The sequence below is a fragment of the Sebastes umbrosus genome, chromosome 19, assembly GCF_015220745.1.
Source record: "Sebastes umbrosus isolate fSebUmb1 chromosome 19, fSebUmb1.pri, whole genome shotgun sequence".
NCBI classification, from domain to species: domain Eukaryota; kingdom Metazoa; phylum Chordata; class Actinopteri; order Perciformes; family Sebastidae; genus Sebastes; species Sebastes umbrosus.
Genome location: NC_051287.1, coordinates 12,420,208 through 12,437,021, shown reverse-complemented (window position 1 = coordinate 12,437,021; position 16,814 = coordinate 12,420,208). Strand labels below are relative to the sequence as shown.

The following is a 16,814-nucleotide window of genomic DNA, read 5'->3' as shown; positions in this document are numbered from 1 at the left end:
AAAAAAAAAAAAAAAAAAGATTCTGATAAACTTAAAGGTCCCATATTGTAAATAGTGAGATTTTTACGTCTTTTTTTTTTATTATTAAAAAGCAGGTTTAAAGCTGAATTATGTGAGATTGGAGCAAATATGATTTAAAAAAAGTTATTTTTATAAAACGGTCGCTATATCGTGACAGTAGTACATGAAACAGGGCTAGATTTTTTAAAGCCTGAAAACGGAGCCATGATGAGGTGCTAGCAATATGCAATGCGGCAGTAACGACAATGTAAATAATGGACGTTGACACACAGCTCTGTAACATCAATAACACTACAATTTAACTGTAAGTGTAAGATTCCACTTAACTAGGCGTAATATATATTTTAAATTAATTCAGACTTTGATTCTCACAAACTGTCGTTTTCGTCACATGAGGTTGGCACGGGTTACCATGGTTACACGTTGCTTCAAAAAATGACAGCTAAGTGCGACCAAAAAGATGCATACTACTGTTTATTCACAGAAAAGTATGTTAAACGATGGTACACATATTGAGTATGTAGTGCATAGTATGCGATTTCGGACGAAGCCTTCACCGGAAAAAGTATTGTTGGATTTATTATGTACAAAAGTGCTTACAATGACCTACAATAACCTGACTGTTGGATTTGTTGTGTGTGAAGTGTTTGCGAGGACAGGGAGGATGGCATGCTCTGTTCTTTTTTCAAGGCCAAAGGGAGGAAGGAGTCAGAAAGAGATAACCAAGAAGAAGACATGCAGCAGAAACATCACGTGCCATAAGCTCATGAATATTAATATTGTGTAAACCATGAATAGGCTGGATCAGGGATAGCTCGGGGTTCAGACTTCGCGAACTGACCCATGCACTGTATGTTGTCAGGGACATGTTGATTGGATCCAGATATCTGTAAACTCTTTTATTTTTACTTATGCAACATTAATTGTTCGGAATAAATTGTATTATTATGCTTTAACCCGTCTGTTTGGAAAATCTCTTTGTCACACAAGATTAACCAGCACGTAACTGGGCCTTGACCTCTCGGAGGTAGAAGGCCAGTTCCTTCAATTGGTGACCCCGACGTGATCTTCGGCATTGAGAAGCGTGTCCAAAGGACGGACAGACCGGCGAGAGAGAGAAAGGGATCCCTGAAATCTTAAAGGTGAGCAGAACCTGTTTTATCGAACTCTGCATATTGGCTTACTCTAAATTATCTCTCTTGTTGTGCTGAATCTCCTTTGTAGTGATAAATGTTGCAGAAGTAAAGACTTTCTCAATTAAAGCTGCCCTTTTGGTAAATCCAAGAGGAGGAAAGCTGAATTAAAGCTGCCCTTTTGGTAAATCCAAGAGGAGGAAAGCTGAATTAAAGCTGCCCTTTTGGTAAATCCAAGAGGAGGAAAGCTGAATTAAAGCTGCCCTTTTGGTAAATCCAAGAGGAAAGCTGAATTAAAGCTGCCCTTTTAGTAAAGCTAAAAGGAGGAAAGCTGAATTAAAGCTGCCCTTTTGGTAAATCCAAGAGGAGGAAAGCTGAATTAAAGCTGCCCTTTTGGTAAATCCAAGAGGAGGAAAGCTGAATTAAAGCTGCCCTTTTAGTAAAGCTAAAAGGAGGAAAGCTGAATTAAAGCTGCCCTTTTAGTAAAGCTAAAAGGAGGAAAGCTGAATTAAAGCTGCCCTTTTAGTAAAGCTAAAAGGAGGAAAGCTGAATTAATTTAGGGGAGCAAGCTGCCCTTTTGGTAAAGACTAAGAGGAGGAAAGCTGCCCGTTTAGTAATAAAAACTGTATGAGTGTACATTAATAACTAGTATTCAGAGGAAAATTAAAACTTACTGTTGATACTGGGCCAACATCGCTGGAACATCAAAGTGTCCAGTAGAAGCTTATGTTGGTAGGATCACAGCGAGGGGCATAGCGACCCATTTACTCTGAATCTAGTTACTGTCATAAACTGAATAAACCTGTGTGAAATAGTACTGGACAGAATGGACGGAGAATGTGACAAAGACTGTGAGGAACGGGGTGGCTGTGGGCCTCCCCGTTTATCATTTGGACAGCAATGGGCTAAAGTTAAGACCAATGTAATCTGTACATTTGATCCCAAGACTAGAAATAAAGAGACTCAAGACCTAGATGAGTGGTATAACATGACAGTGAAGGAAGGGCATTTTCCAGCCACGGTGAGATGCCAGTGATGAGAGCATTAATACAGGTGGTTCATAGAAAGCTGCTGCAAGCAAGACAAGACAAAGAAAAGGGACATATGTTTGTAAGGGGGAAATTGAGGAAGAAAGAAGACGAGTTGGCAAGTAAATTGGTAAAATATAATGTGATACAGATGGCTGCACTATCAGCCTTAGGCAGCCAGACGAAAGCCACCCACGCAAAAACCGCTGAAGCAAAACCACTAGTGAATCCCTCACCCAGTCCTAGCGCACCCCCACCACCAAACCCACATACTAGCCAGCCGCCACATTACATGTCCCTCCATCAGCAGTACCCACCTGGCCCACATCCCAACCCCCCTCCTTATCCTCCTCCTACCCCTAGTCCGGTACCAACCCCACAGGACAGTGATTATACAAACGAAGTTATGGCACCATTGTTTCAAGTGTTAGGTGGTACTTTGGAACTTTAACCCCTACGCTACCTCCTTCGGTAATGCTATTAGACAAAAGTATCCCATACCAGCGGGCAAGCTCCACAGCTTGGTGTTTAAGATTAAGAACGGGGAGAGTGGACGCACGTTCATAGAAAGAGCAAAGACAGAGTGGGCGGGGGCTACGGGGGTGAACCCAGATAAAGAATCACAGCAGTCTCTGTTCAGAATAGCTCTGTTAAAACATGCTCCGGAAGGAGTTAAGAGAAAGATGGAAGAGAATCCAGATATGGCAGGGGCAAAATCATCAAGATGGGAAACACATTTCTGTCATCATCAGGATGCAGAAACCAAGGAGGAGGAAGAGGAAAGTGAGTCATTAAAAGAGATGGTAGCTCAGTTGACTAAATTACAGTTGGCAGACGCACGGACTCGTGCGACAGATAAAAAAAAGGGAGGGAAAGAAAAAGATACCCAGATGGCTCAAAATGTAGCACCAGCTCCAGCCCCGCCACAGAATCCTGATCCACTGCAGGGCCAGTCACAGGCTATGTATCAACCCCAGTATCATGTTCCTTACCAAGCTGCCCCATATCAGCAGCCCCCTTATCATGAAGGCCAGAATAGAGGCAGAGGGAGAGGAGGAGGCAGGGGGAGGGGGTATGCCCAACCAAGAGGAGGCAGTTGTAACATCTGCGAAAGCCCGGATCACTGGGCACGTGACTGTCCTCAGAAACAACAACAGCAGATGAGAGGGCCTCCACAGCAGTCATATCAGCCAACAATACAGACTCCACCAAACCAACAGCTAGCTCCAATGCAGGCATACAGCGGGTACTCTGCGCAGGGACCTCCACCTGGTCCATATACACCAGGAATGTTCCCATAGGGGTGCCCGACGGAGATGGAGGGGTGGGGGCTGGCAGAGCCCTGTCTCCAGTTGACAGTGAACGGAAAGCGAAGATGGTTCATGGTGGATACGGGAGCACGTTACTCCACCTTAGCTGAACCTATGTGTTCCCTTTCCTCTCACTATGTTTCCGTTTTGGGATTTTCCGGCACTGAACAAAGACTGCCTTTTACTGTTCCCCTTCCTGTCCGGCTTGGGAGACAGGTGATGGAGCACCCCTTTTTGTATGCACCTGATTGTCCACGTGATCTCCTGGGAAGAGATGTTTTGGCAGCACTGGGGGCTTCTGTACATTGTTCACCAGAAGCTGTGATAGTGAGTTTCCCCGGAGGAGAAAAAATGGTGTGCTCCTCGCCCTCCAGTGCTGATCGCATGTGCATGTTGAGTCCTGATACCTCACCTGATGCCCCACCACCCTGTGCGGACATATATTGGGTCCTGCTAGCCGACAGAAACCCTCTGATTGACTTCTATAACATGTGGCAACCATGGATTAGGGCTCTACACCCTTACCTCCCTGTTCCCGATCCTCTCCACTGCACTCTGAATTATGACAGAAATAATGATCTTACGTATCAAGATGAGTTCCAACAGAACCTGTTAGATACAACCTGGGGGATAGGGGTAAGAGATGTTTATATAGCACCAGCAGGAGTAGCAGCCGCAGTAAAACTAACCCCAGCACAAGAACAATGGTATCGCATGTCAGAAGAAGCTGTTCCCCATGTGTCCCTAGCCATAGCTCCAAAACATCAGGCTAAAGACTTAGGCCCCATGGTTAAAGCAGCAGTCGCTCTGACAGACTGGGTTCCCACTTCCCTTTTGGGGGTTTCAATCTCACCATCCTCTAACATATATAGACTCTCTTTTTACAATGCAGTGTCAGGTCTTTGCAAACATGAGTTACTAACACGCCACCACGGTAGGGAGATGTTAGATGGCGAAGGAGCCACTTCCATGTTGGCAGCTCTCCCTTCCTCACTGTGGTCTACGGGCCCCTTTGATGTTGGCAGGTGCAGCATGGAACCGGTAACTTTCGAGATGAAGACTTACTGCCCTATCTGGAGACCTCAGTATAAGCATAAAGTGGAAGCAGCCCAGGGTATCTCCCCTACGATTGAAGGACTGATAAAGGCGGGAGTATTAAGAAAATCTTACTCTCAGTGGAACACTCCCATTTTGCCAGTAATCAAACCCTCCGGCTCATACAGAATGGCTCATGATTTAAGAGCCATCAATGAGCTGGTTTTGACTCTTGTTCTCCAGTACCGAACCCCCACTCTGCTCTCTCGATGCTCACCCCAGCCCATACATCTTTCACATGTATAGATTTGGCTAACACCTTCTTTTGCCTGCCCTTAGCAGATCATTTACAGGACATTTTCTCATTTACATATGAAGGCCAAAGGCTGACATATAATGTGTTACCTCTTGATGGGAAACAATCTGCTCAGGCAGCAGAACTTACGGCTGTAGTTTGTGCTCTGCGGTTAGCGGAAGGGAAGGCAGTGAATATTTTCACAGACTCTGCGTATGTGTGCAATGCAATTCACAGAGATATGTCTGGCTGGGTGCAAGCGGGTTTTAAGACTAGTCAGAATAAACCTATGGCTCATGAGGAGTTGATGAAAGAGTTGTTGGAAGCAATCCAGTTACCACAGAGGGTAGCTGTGATCAAAGTGAAAGGACACAGTCAGGGCACTGATTTAGAGAGTATAGGAAACGAAGCAGCTGATGCAGCCGCTAAAAAGGCGGCAGGGTATTTACCTACTATGATGGTCATGACCACAGCAGATCTCGGTTCTGAGATAACTGATTTCTCCATCATACAAGCTCAGGAATCTGCCACAGCAGCAGAACGAACCATCTGGGAAGATAAGGGAGCTATAGAACAGTTTGATGGTATATGGTATAACGGAGATCAAATAGTTATGCCCCCGTTGGATGTCCTCAATACTGACTCAGACTCATGGACTTGACCATAAAAGCCACAAACAGATGTTACGAGATCTCCGCCACTGGTGGATTCCCCGGAAACATGCTACTATAACTGACTTCTTGAATAAGTGTGACGTATGTAGTACATGTAACATCAGACCGACCATCACTCCTAGGGCAGGAAAACATCCTTCTCCCACTGCCCCGGGACAGGAAATCTTTATGGATTTTACAGATATGGGAGTAAGGGCTGGGGGGAAAAGATTCCTCCTAGTAATTGTGGACGCATTTTCACGTTGGGTTGAGGCCTACCCTACGGGAAAAGAGGACGCAAAATCAGTCATTAAATGTCTGGTGAATGAGTACATTCCGAAACATGGGTTTCCTAAATTGATCAGGTCAGATAATGGTTCACATTTCAAAAATAAAGACCTGCAATCTGTTGAAAAGGCTCTGGGACTAAAACACAAATTTGGCACTGTGTATGATCCACAATCACAGGACTCACACCATTTGAGCTTACGTGTGGCCGACCTTTCCCAGGGCCGTCCCAAAACCCCTCTCCCCTTCCTGACCTCGGTTACAGACCATACTATTTGAAGGCTAATGCTCTTGTGTCAGCTCTCTCCTATACAGGTGACAAACCTGTCACCCCTGTCACAGAGGACGTTCCAGGACCTGACTCCGGACCCCCGGAACACCTTTGGTTGAAGGTGTTAAAGAGGAAGTGGTCGGAGCCACGTTGGACAGGTCCACACAAGGTTCTGGCCAGAACTGCAACAGCTGTGCAGCTTGCAGGAAAAGGACTCAACTGGTGGCACCTAACACAGTGCTCCAGCAGCAGGACAGGACCTGAAGCAGAGGAGGCAGCCCCACAAGGAGCCCAGGCTACGTGAAAAGAGGGTCACGTATAATTTTTTATTTTTCATATACTGTATAAACTGTGACTGTGATGAGATACACATAAGGGAAAGAAGGTTACAAGGTCTTGCCTGTATTTACAGTTAAATCAGGCTAACATGGTTGTTTAGGTGGACTCATCTAGGTGGTTTTTTGAAAAACATTATATATCACATTGTATTAAAAATTGTTGCTTAGAATAAATGCTAAAATAGACAAAAATAGACAAAAATAGATAAAAATAGATAAAAAAGAGAAACCAGGGGTGGGGAGAATCCACCAGAGAGAAATTTCACTTCCTTTCCCAAACCAGTATAAAATAGGATCACCCAGATAAAAGTTTTTCAGTTGCGCGCAGGAAAACAAACTAGAAGCATCATGCAGTACGACAAACTGCTAGTAGCGTTTGCTGTAGCATTTGTGTTTACCTCTCTTGTCCTCGTTCTTCTGTACAAACTTTCTTCATGTGATTTGTCATGTATTTTAAATGTTTTAGGGAATGTGAGAGAAAATACCATGACCCTTGTGTAGAGTTTGTGTACTCAGATAAATCTGAATAACCTGGGAAAGCACAGACTGTACTAGTTTAGATACATTACTTATCATCCTCACCTCTGCACTCTGCTAAAACTGGCTAATCACAAGTAACTCTTTAACAATAGACAATGCTTTCACTCAGAAGCAGGGTGGAAGGTGTGGGCTACAAGGGGGGGAAGGCTAAACCAAGATTATAAAGAATGATGTAGTGAGGTAGCTCCCCTAATGAATATAAACTAGCTGACCAAATAGCTGCAGGTTTTGAAAACATACCTATAATAAGTGCTCTGATCCCTATCACTCCTAACAAAAATGTTGACCGCATTAACTACATCCACTATAATGTTCTCCGTTTGACTAATCTAACCCGTGATGCAATTGCCGGACTAGCTGAACAAATGGCTCCTACGTCACTGATGGTGATCCAAAATAGAATGGCATTAGATATGCTGCTGGCAGAGAAAGGCGGTGTATGCTCAATGTTCCAAGACTCATGTTGTATTTTCATCCCTAACAATACAGCGCCGGACGGGACTGTAACTAAGGCGCTAGAGGGGCTCCGGACGCTGTCTGAATCCATGCACGATGACTCAGGTATCAACAGCCCCATTAACGACTGGTTAGACCGTACCTTTGGGAAATGGAAGTCCATGGTGGTATCTCTATTCTCCTCAATCCTTGCTGTGTGTGCATGCTTAGTATTATGCGGTTGTTGCTGTATTCCATGTATTCGCCACCTCACTGAGCGCGTGATTATTTCTGCTGTGCAACGAAAGCATCCGGATGCACCTCCTCCTTATCAGATGGCCATGTTCCAAGCGGAGAGACAGGGTCTCCTGGAAATGGTGGGGGATAGTGAAGATGTTGATCCTGAAGAGGTTGTGTGATGATGCTTATAATTAATACATCTGTACGTAACATTATCTATGCTTATAATAAATATATCTGTATGTAACATTATCTGTAGGTGAACTTAGTTAAGTTCAAAAGAGGGTCTGTTGGATTTATTATGTACAAAAGTGCTTACAATGACCTACAATAACCTGACTGTTGGATTTGTTGTGTGTGAAGTGTTTGCGAGGACAGGGAGGATGGCATGCTCTGTTCTTTTTTCAAGGCCAAAGGGAGGAAGGAGTCAGAAAGAGATAACCAAGAAGAAGACATGCAGCAGAAACATCACGTGCCATAAGCTCATGAATATTAATATTGTGTAAACCATGAATAGGCTGGATCAGGGATAGCTCGGGGTTCAGACTTCGCGAACTGACCCATGCACTGTATGTTGTCAGGGACATGTTGATTGGATCCAGATATCTGTAAACTCTTTTATTTTTACTTATGCAACATTAATTGTTCGGAATAAATTGTATTATTATGCTTTAACCCGTCTGTTTGGAAAATCTCTTTGTCACACAAGATTAACCAGCACGTAACTGGGCCTTGACCTCTCGGAGGTAGAAGGCCAGTTCCTTCAGTATGCAATTCGCGTACTACTGATTTCATACTAAGGTTTCGAACATACTAAAAAAAATAATTGCGTACCGTTTTAGCGTACTAAATAGCACGTTAGTGTGGAATTACGGACGCAACCCTGGCCAAGAAAGTACGCCATTGTTACAGCAGCTTGCTGTATGTTTGCTTAATATTTAGAGTGAGAACATGCGTATTAATCTTGTCATCTAACTGAAAATAAATGCATTTCCCATGTCGAGCTATTCCATTAAAAGACACAATATGACATAATGTCTGGTAAAATAAACTCTACAATAGTAGTCATTCATGTTCATCATAATGAAGGATCACATTTTATTGACCATAACACACACATCATATTACTCCTTGATAGAAGTCATGGTATAATACATGCAACAGCAGTAGCATTTTCATATCATGTAAATAATACTGCCATAAAAAAAAGAGACAGATTTGCTTATTAAAACATTGCTTATGTTTCCTCGTCACTTCCTCTAAACTGATGCTCTTTTCAAGTCCTCAGGCAGCACTCTGCCTCTCTTCCGTGCCTTGTCCTTCTTGTGCTCTGCGTTGGCTTGCTTGCGTTTCTGGAGGTTCTTTCGTCTCTTGTCCTGACGATGCTGCATCTTCTCTACGGTGTTCTCGCTACGCGTGTTCCACTGCGTCTTCCTCTGAGTGCGCCTCTTCTCCTTCTTGTTCAACGACGAGCGCAGCATGTTCTCGTCGTCTTTGATTTTGATGCCCTCTGCCTTATAGAGCACGTTGGTCCACTTCATCTTCTCCTCCATCTCGCGGGCCTTGCCCTCGTCTTTCCCCCTCAGCTCTTCCAGCTTTGCCTTGCGAGCCTCCACGCGACTGAGCAGCTGCTTGTAGTTCCTCCCCGTCAGTGGAGTTAACTGGCCCTTCATACTCTGCTTCTTGTTCTTCTTTTTCTGCATTTTGTCTACATATCCCTCTTCCACCATCTCCACCTTGTTGAAGACGATGGCGGTTTCGTTTCTTTTGCTCACGACCGGGGCAGGTTTCGCTTCCTGTTTTACCTCCGGCTGTTGTTCTTGGCCACTTTCTTCGGCCAGTTTCTTCAATCGAAACTCTTTCCGCTTCCTCTTCTTTCGCTCCCTTTCTAGCTTTCTTTTTGCTCGCTTTGCCTGGACTGCCTCTGATGCTGCATTCTTTGGGGCTCCCTGAGAAAAAGATTAATGTAACATGTTAGTCGTCTTCGTATCGTCAAATATAAACTGCGGAAGAAATAAACAAAAACAGGAACATGTCAGAGTTTTTAATGTCGTGTTGAAAGAAAGTCTGGCTCTGTCGAGTTTGTTTCATTGTTCGAATCGAATATTCAACTGTAACAATGTACATACCTACCTGTTTTTCTGGTTTAAAAAAAAACAACATGATTCTAGCTTGTGGAATTCCCTGTCTCACACAATTCAGATAATGTTGGATACACTGTCACTAATAGAGAACATAAATAAACCTCCATGTGGTTTTCTTTCATTGTCTGCAGCGTCTTTAAACTCAACTTAAATTGGTGTTCAAATTGCATGTTATCTGACACGATCCCTCCTTGTTTCACTACAAACACCTAAATAAGGAGGCAGCAGGCTGAAGGGGGGTCCACCAGGAGCCTGAAAGTTTACTGAGGCTACTGTTGGCTGTATTGTTTGTCATTTTCAGCAAATATTGCAGTAGAAAAACTGGTTCCTGTTTAAAGCACACAAACGTAAGAAGATAGCAAGTAGCCTATTACTCACCCATCTTTTAAATGGTTCCATCTCTAGTCTGATCTCGACCGGACAGCTGATGGTACGTGGTTTGTTTACATGGCGTAACAGTAGTGCATATATATACAGTATATATATATATAAATATGTAATGCATACCTGCCCTCTGGACTCTTCAATCTTTTCATGAAGTCTCTTGCGTAGTACATCTACTGTGGAGAAGTTGGACTCTACTTTTCCTCCTTTAAGAAAAAAAAACAATAAAATGTTATAGTAGGAAACACTAACAATTTTTAATAACAGACAGAGTAATGGATACACTTGCTGTACCTTTAGGTGCCGGTGTTGTAGATGCACTTGGGCTCGGAGTTTTGGACCCATTCAGTTTTGCTGTGGCCGGGCCTTTCTGTGCTGCAGCAGAGGGTGAAGGCTTCTGTTGGGATTTAGGAGTAGGCGTCTTCTCATCGGTTTCCTTTTCTTTAAAATGTTTCTTTTTACACTTTTTCTTCTTCTTTGGAGGACCAGCGTCACTTTTACCCTTGAAATAAGCTACACACAGATAACACACATGTGTTAACGATCACATATAGTCAACATTTTAATGTCAATTAAACTGCTATGGTTCTGAAATTGTTATTACAGTTAAAGGACTAAGAATTTAAAAGGAGCAGCGTGTAGGATCTGGCGGTATCTAGAAGAACTAACGCCAATGGCTCTCTCCAGAGCCAGTAGTTGTAAAGTGCAGGTCATTTGGAGCAGGGCCAGTGAGTAGAGTGGTGAAGTAAGAGAGAGAGAGCTGCAGGGATGGCAGCGAGTAATGTTATCGACCTCGGCCGCCTTTTTCTTACTCATCGCGGACGGCGAGCGTGTGTCGCCTCACTGTTTTGAGCGATGCTCGTTCATGTCTATGAAGAGCGACGCTGACTTTCGTTGACTTAACGGCCACAGGTGTCTCTGTTAACAAACATTTCTAATTCTTACAAATAGTCCCTTTAAACCCAAATGTACATATCCTGTTTCTGTGTATTACAGTATTGACCTTTACCTGCTGTTGAAATGTGAATCTAAACAGCTTGAGGACACTCTGCATCACTAAACATTGCAGCGCCTCCTTTTGGTTAACAGCAGTACAACTACCTATTGAATTTTACAGATTTTCTACAACCACTAACATATAAACTATAAAAATACACATAGTTTCTGTATTTACTGTGTGTGCGTATATGTGTATGTATGTATGTATACATGTATACTATACAGTATATATATAGTATATATATATTATATATATAATATATATAATATATATATATATATATATATATATATATATATATATATACTATACAGTATATACATATTTATATATATATATATATAATATATATATATATATATATATAATATATATATATATTATATATATATAATATATATAATATATATATATATTATATATATATAATATATATATATATATATATATATAAATAGATGTTATTTTACTGTTTGAAATTTTATTTAATTTTCTTTTCTTTTTACTTGTGTATATATTTTTTACTTATACATCTATTTTTTTTTATATAATGTGTTTTTTTCCTCTATCTATACTGGCTTATTTTATATTAATATTAGGTTTGTTATGTTTCTTTGTACCGAGAATGTCATTATTGGGGACGTTTGTGAATGTTTTGTTCTGTTGTTTCAAAATGAACAAAAAAACAATAGATATAATATTGAAAAAAATAAATACTTTATTGATCCCAGGGGGGGATCTATATAAAATCTATATAAAAATAGAGAAATCATAAGAAAATATATATAAGAAATATATATAACGAAAAAAATAAGATATATGCAAATAACATAAATGCATGCATTAATAAAAAAAAATGCAAGAATAGTGTAAAATAAGAATATATTCTCCAACAAAAAAAATTCTAAATATAATATTTAAAAAAGTACACATAGTGTTTTACAGCTACAGCAGCACAGAAAAACAGGGTGTAAATAATAAGCTTAAAACAGTGAAGCTATCATTACCAAACGGTCTCTTCTTGGGCTCCTGGTCTCGTTGAGTTAACACTTTACTGGCGAACTTCTGGATGTACGAGTCCCGAGAGACGAGATCCATGTCGACAGAAAAGAACCGGACACGTTAAAAGAAAGACAGGAGTTTACTGAGAGGAAATATCAACACATTTCTAGTACACACGTGGGTAACATAACGATACCAAACCGGACGTAGTAACACCGAAACCCGGAAGGAGTAACACCATAAGAAGTCCCCCTTCTGATCAGTTGTTCAGCTGTTATGTAGTCGGTTATGTGTCTCATGTTGTGACTGGCCATGGCATCATTGAAATCAGCGCTGGCTTATTCCACCAGGGTGCTAACGACACTGAAAAGACAGGTTAGTTATGTGTTTCATGTATGTGTTTTTACATACATGTCAATGTCACTTTTCAGATGGTTGCAGCTGTTTCTGAGCTGGTTTTCTGTTGTTGTTGTTGCAGACTCATGTGATCTACATCAAGAGGACTCTCCTCCTGACCAGACTGACTCCCTTCTTCAAACGTGCAGAAGGTAAATAACATTATGAGGATGCTGGACTCCAGTTTACACTTACTGTTGTACTTTTGATTTTTTTATTGGCTCAAAACTGCACAGAAAGTATATATTAAATAATAGTCCATAGCAATTTATTATACTACTTAAACAACAATTGTTGATTTAGACAAATAAAAGAATGTATTATTAGTTACACAAATTAAGTTTTAAATTCCTTTTTTTTAATTAACTTATTTATTTATTTATTTAATTTATTTTTATTATTATTATTATTTTCTTTTTTTCGCTTTGTATTATTATTATTATTGTTGTTATTATTATTGTTATTATTATTATTAATAATAATATATATATATATATATATATATATATATATATATTAATGTCGATGTTGTTTTCTCTTGTGTACTTATTGTTTGTTTTCTAAGCTCAATTACTTAAAAATTGGTTTATAAACTATTGTAATTACGAACTGTAAATTGCATATATGAAAAAAAAACTCGAAAAAAGGGGAAAAAATAAAGTATAAAAAAATAATAAGACGGAACAAAAAAATTATAATAAATAAATTCCTTTCATAAAGCAGAAATTAAAGGTTCGTAATATGTTCATCTATGTATTTGGTATTTGACTAACAATTTAATTAGTTTTTCCAAGGTCAAATTATCTTTAGATTTGTACAGATAATGGGAAAAAACAGCACATATATACAGTTATATAAATGTCACACTGTTTCAGACTGAGACTGAACCATAGACTGTATATAAAGATGGACGACATGACAGTTCCCCAAAAGTGAATCAAAAACATCTGGATCGCCCCCTGGTGGCTGGCTGCAGTATATATCATAAAACCCGCCCCCTCTATGTTAGCGGATAAAAAGTCAAATAACACGTCAAATACATTTTTCCCAAAAAATGTTTCTGTTATTTTAGGTAGTTCTTATCACGCTGATGTATGTTCAAGTGTTACTTTTTCTGATAAGTTTGGTTTAAATTAGATACTCAATGCTATAAAAAGGGGGTGAGACGTCATGATTGACAGCTGAGTCTCTTACTGACAAGCTGCGGACGTGCTCGGCTCGCAATTGGTTCGGACGGCTGAATAACATTTGTGAATAATCTTACGTGGTACTTCTTTAATCATATTCATGATCAAACATTTATTGGGTAACATCCGTATTTTCTTCCAGTGTAAATGTTTTACACGTCCTCCGTGATGTCTTCACTTCCTGTCTTGTGTATTGTGAATTTCCAGGCAGGGTCATCACCTTCGGACGACAGTCGAGCTCCACAGCAGCCGGAGCGGAGAGAGGAGAAGACTCCTTCCTCAAATGGCTCCTGCTGCTCATCCCTGCCACCACCTTTGGCCTTGGTACATGGCAGGTAAAGCTGATTTACTTTGTATTATCACATTTAAAAAAAAAAAAAAAAGTTCTTGTTGGATGGACTCAAGACGCTTTTGTTTGTGTGAAGGTGAAACGACGTGAGTGGAAGTTGCAGCTGATCAATGAGCTGACAAGACTCACTACTGCAGAACCCATTCCTCTTCCTCTTGAGTAAGTACATGTCAGATACATCTACTATTATTATTATTATTACTACTACACACACACTTATGATTTAACAGCAGGTCACACAAAGACAGGTTGTTCATAGCAGTCCACTAAATGCAGCTATATCTCCTCCTGCCTAAAAAGCAGAGGATTTTAGTTGCTTTATGAGAAATCCAGAAGCAAGGCTGAAGATTAGGTCCACAACCAACAACAATTTGTTTTAAAATCTTTTTTTTTTGTCTGTAAACTGCAAATAACTATGACAAATACCCTTTAAAAGACAGAAAAAATAAAGCACTCAGATTGTAAAAGTATATAATTAAGGATTTTTGACATTAACTCTGTTAAGAGCAATATGTAAGGGGCTTTAGAAAGAGAGCACAATAGTTCATATACTAATTAAAAATTCTTAAAATGAAGAAATACTCTGTAATTCACACAGGAGTATACAAAATTATAAACAAAATATTTATTTATTGGATTACCAGAAAACATGTTATATCATGATATATATTGTTATCGAGATATCAAATGACCTACAGTATCGCCCAGCTTAACTGGAGCAAATGATACCATTTTTTCTCATTTTAACCGTTGCAATTAGCAAAAACAATGAAAACAATCCTCTCCAGTTGTGAAGCTGTAAACGGCATTGATTTGTGTTCTTTCCTTTATCAAATGCACTTCAATAACTTGTCCATATACCCCTAAAATCTCTATATAATCTACTGTATTTCATCTGTTAACGTTCAGATTTGCTTGCCATTTGTCTCCCTGGATCTTAGTCCTCATGAGCTGAACAGCCTCGAGTACAGAAGGGTGAAAGTGCGTGGACAGTACGACCACTCACAGGAGCTGTACATCCTGCCCCGCTCGCCGGTCGACCCAGAGAAAGAGGCCAGAGAGGCCGGCAGGCTGTCCTCAAGCGGGGAGACCGGCGCAAACGTCATCACTCCATTCCGCTGCACTGACCTCGGGTAAGCCGACAGATAAAACACGTGTGTAGTTAAAACTGCATAGTCGTTTTTTACATCACGACACTCTCTGATCTTTGCTACGTTCTCCTGCAGCATCACCATCCTGGTGAACAGAGGATACGTCCCGAGGCAGAGGATAAGACCAGAGACGAGGGTGAAGGGACAGGTCAGTATTTCAGATGATGTGACACGTCGGTGCCTTTTTATTAAGATTATGGGGATCCTAATAACTCAACTGTAATAATGCTTCTGTGCAGGTGGAGGGTGAAGTGGAGCTGGTTGGGGTCGTTAGGCTCACAGAGATCCGCAAACCCTTCATACCGAACAATGATGTGGAGAGAAACCGCTGGCATTACCGGGACCTGGAGGCCATGGGCGGTGTCACTGGAGCTGAGCCCATCTTCATCGATGCAGACTTTGGTAAGTTCTCACAAAGTCCATGATGCTCTTTGACTGAGCTACATCAGAATAAATATGACTACAGGTGTGCAGAAAAGAACGGTTCAACCTGCTTGCATAAATAAAAGATGTTAATTATGGTGCACAATTAAATGGAAGCATCTTGTATTTAATGCAGGGAGCACAATCCCTGGTGGACCAATAGGTGGACAGACCAGAGTCACACTGAGGAACGAACACATGCAGTACATAACAACATGGTACGTAGTGGGGAAAAAAGTCCAGTCTCTAGAGCTGCCTGGATGCTGTTCTACTGTAAATAACCACACGCTGTCCTGTTACTAATCATCTCTTTCTCCTCTTAGGTATGGCTTGTGTGCAGCAACCTCCTACATGTGGTATGCAAAGTTCATCAAGAAGATTAAATTGTGATGTGATTAAATGCAGTGAACTTATTGTATTACTTTGAAAAATACTGCAAAGTAAACTTCTGATGTACTTGATGTGCGCTGTATCAGCTCCAGCCTGCGGCATAGAGTCACAGACCTAAAGTATGTAAATAGTTGTGGATTATTATTCTCCTGAAACATGTATGAGAGAATAAAATTATGGAAATTCATTGAGCTTTTGCATTCTTTCTGTTTTTTTTACATACATGACATGTTGCCAACTAGTGTTCCATAAACTGATGGGACAACTGAAGGTAAAATACTCCTTAAAATAGAACTAATGTTCGGCAGTATTGTGCATTTAAATGTGAATTTACACATTTGAGCAAGTTCTTTTTAAAAGTGAACAGAAGAGAAACGAGCTAAAGGGACGTCAACTATTAGATTACTTATGACACAGCTGGAAGCCCCAAATTCAATAAAACTAATTAAGATTTACCACATCAGGAAAGGGTTTATAGACTTACATTTCACAATATTAAAAAACATCTCAAAAAAGTGTTTCCCTTTCCAATAAACATTTTAAACCCCTCAGTCACTGCCTTTGCCGAGTTGCTTCTCTGTGAAATTGATCACCGTGCACTCTACCCTGCCAACATTTCAAATATTGTCAGTTTTATCTGATCAATATGTTTAAGGATACATCTTGATGTCATTTCAGCAGCTTCAAGACACATTTGATCTCCCTAAAGATCACTTTTTTGCATATTTACAAGTGAGACTTTTTGTTCATTCACTTGTAAAGCCTACGGAGGACATCTCCATCTACAGTGAGGCAGAAAAG

At 40.6% G+C, this 16,814-nt stretch overlaps 2 protein-coding genes across 2 annotated transcripts; one reads left to right on the top strand and one right to left on the bottom strand.

Moving 5' to 3' along the window:
* Positions 1 to 8,655: 8,655 nt before the first annotated feature.
* Positions 8,656 to 12,369, bottom strand: surf6 (surfeit 6). Its single transcript, XM_037752456.1, has 4 exons — positions 12,123 to 12,369; positions 10,410 to 10,628; positions 10,239 to 10,321; positions 8,656 to 9,536 (listed from the first exon to the last, which is right to left on the bottom strand). Exons 1-4 carry the CDS (start codon positions 12,211 to 12,213, stop codon positions 8,847 to 8,849), a joined length of 1,083 nt encoding a protein of 360 aa, XP_037608384.1. The 5' UTR covers positions 12,214 to 12,369; the 3' UTR covers positions 8,656 to 8,846.
* Positions 12,330 to 16,200, top strand: LOC119478055 (surfeit locus protein 1). The gene is made up of 9 exons (XM_037752457.1): positions 12,330 to 12,492; positions 12,596 to 12,665; positions 13,908 to 14,035; positions 14,126 to 14,208; positions 14,991 to 15,182; positions 15,276 to 15,348; positions 15,440 to 15,602; positions 15,760 to 15,841; positions 15,947 to 16,200. The coding sequence occupies exons 1-9, from the start codon at positions 12,430 to 12,432 to the stop codon at positions 16,011 to 16,013; spliced, it is 921 nt and encodes a 306-aa protein (XP_037608385.1). The 5' UTR covers positions 12,330 to 12,429; the 3' UTR covers positions 16,014 to 16,200.
* The last annotated feature ends 614 nt before the right edge of the window (positions 16,201 to 16,814 follow it).

What these genes read in the sequence shown, in the direction of transcription:
- surf6 (XM_037752456.1), bottom strand. Translation starts at nt 12,213, where the DNA reads ATGGATCTCGTCTCTCGGGACTCGTACATCCAGAAGTTCGCCAGTAAA. An exon ending in GCCCAAGAAGAGACCGTTTG is followed by an intron (nt 10,629 to 12,122) that starts GTAATGATAGCT and finishes ATCTGTGTGTAG; the next exon opens with CTTATTTCAAGGGTAAAAGT. An exon ending in TTGAAGAGTCCAGAGGGCAG is followed by an intron (nt 9,537 to 10,238) that starts GTATGCATTACA and finishes TCTTTTTCTCAG; the next exon opens with GGAGCCCCAAAGAATGCAGC.
- LOC119478055 (XM_037752457.1), top strand. Translation starts at nt 12,430, where the DNA reads ATGGCATCATTGAAATCAGCGCTGGCTTATTCCACCAGGGTGCTAACG. An exon ending in TTCCGCTGCACTGACCTCGG is followed by an intron (nt 15,183 to 15,275) that starts GTAAGCCGACAG and finishes GTTCTCCTGCAG; the next exon opens with CATCACCATCCTGGTGAACA. An exon ending in CTTCATCGATGCAGACTTTG is followed by an intron (nt 15,603 to 15,759) that starts GTAAGTTCTCAC and finishes TATTTAATGCAG; the next exon opens with GGAGCACAATCCCTGGTGGA.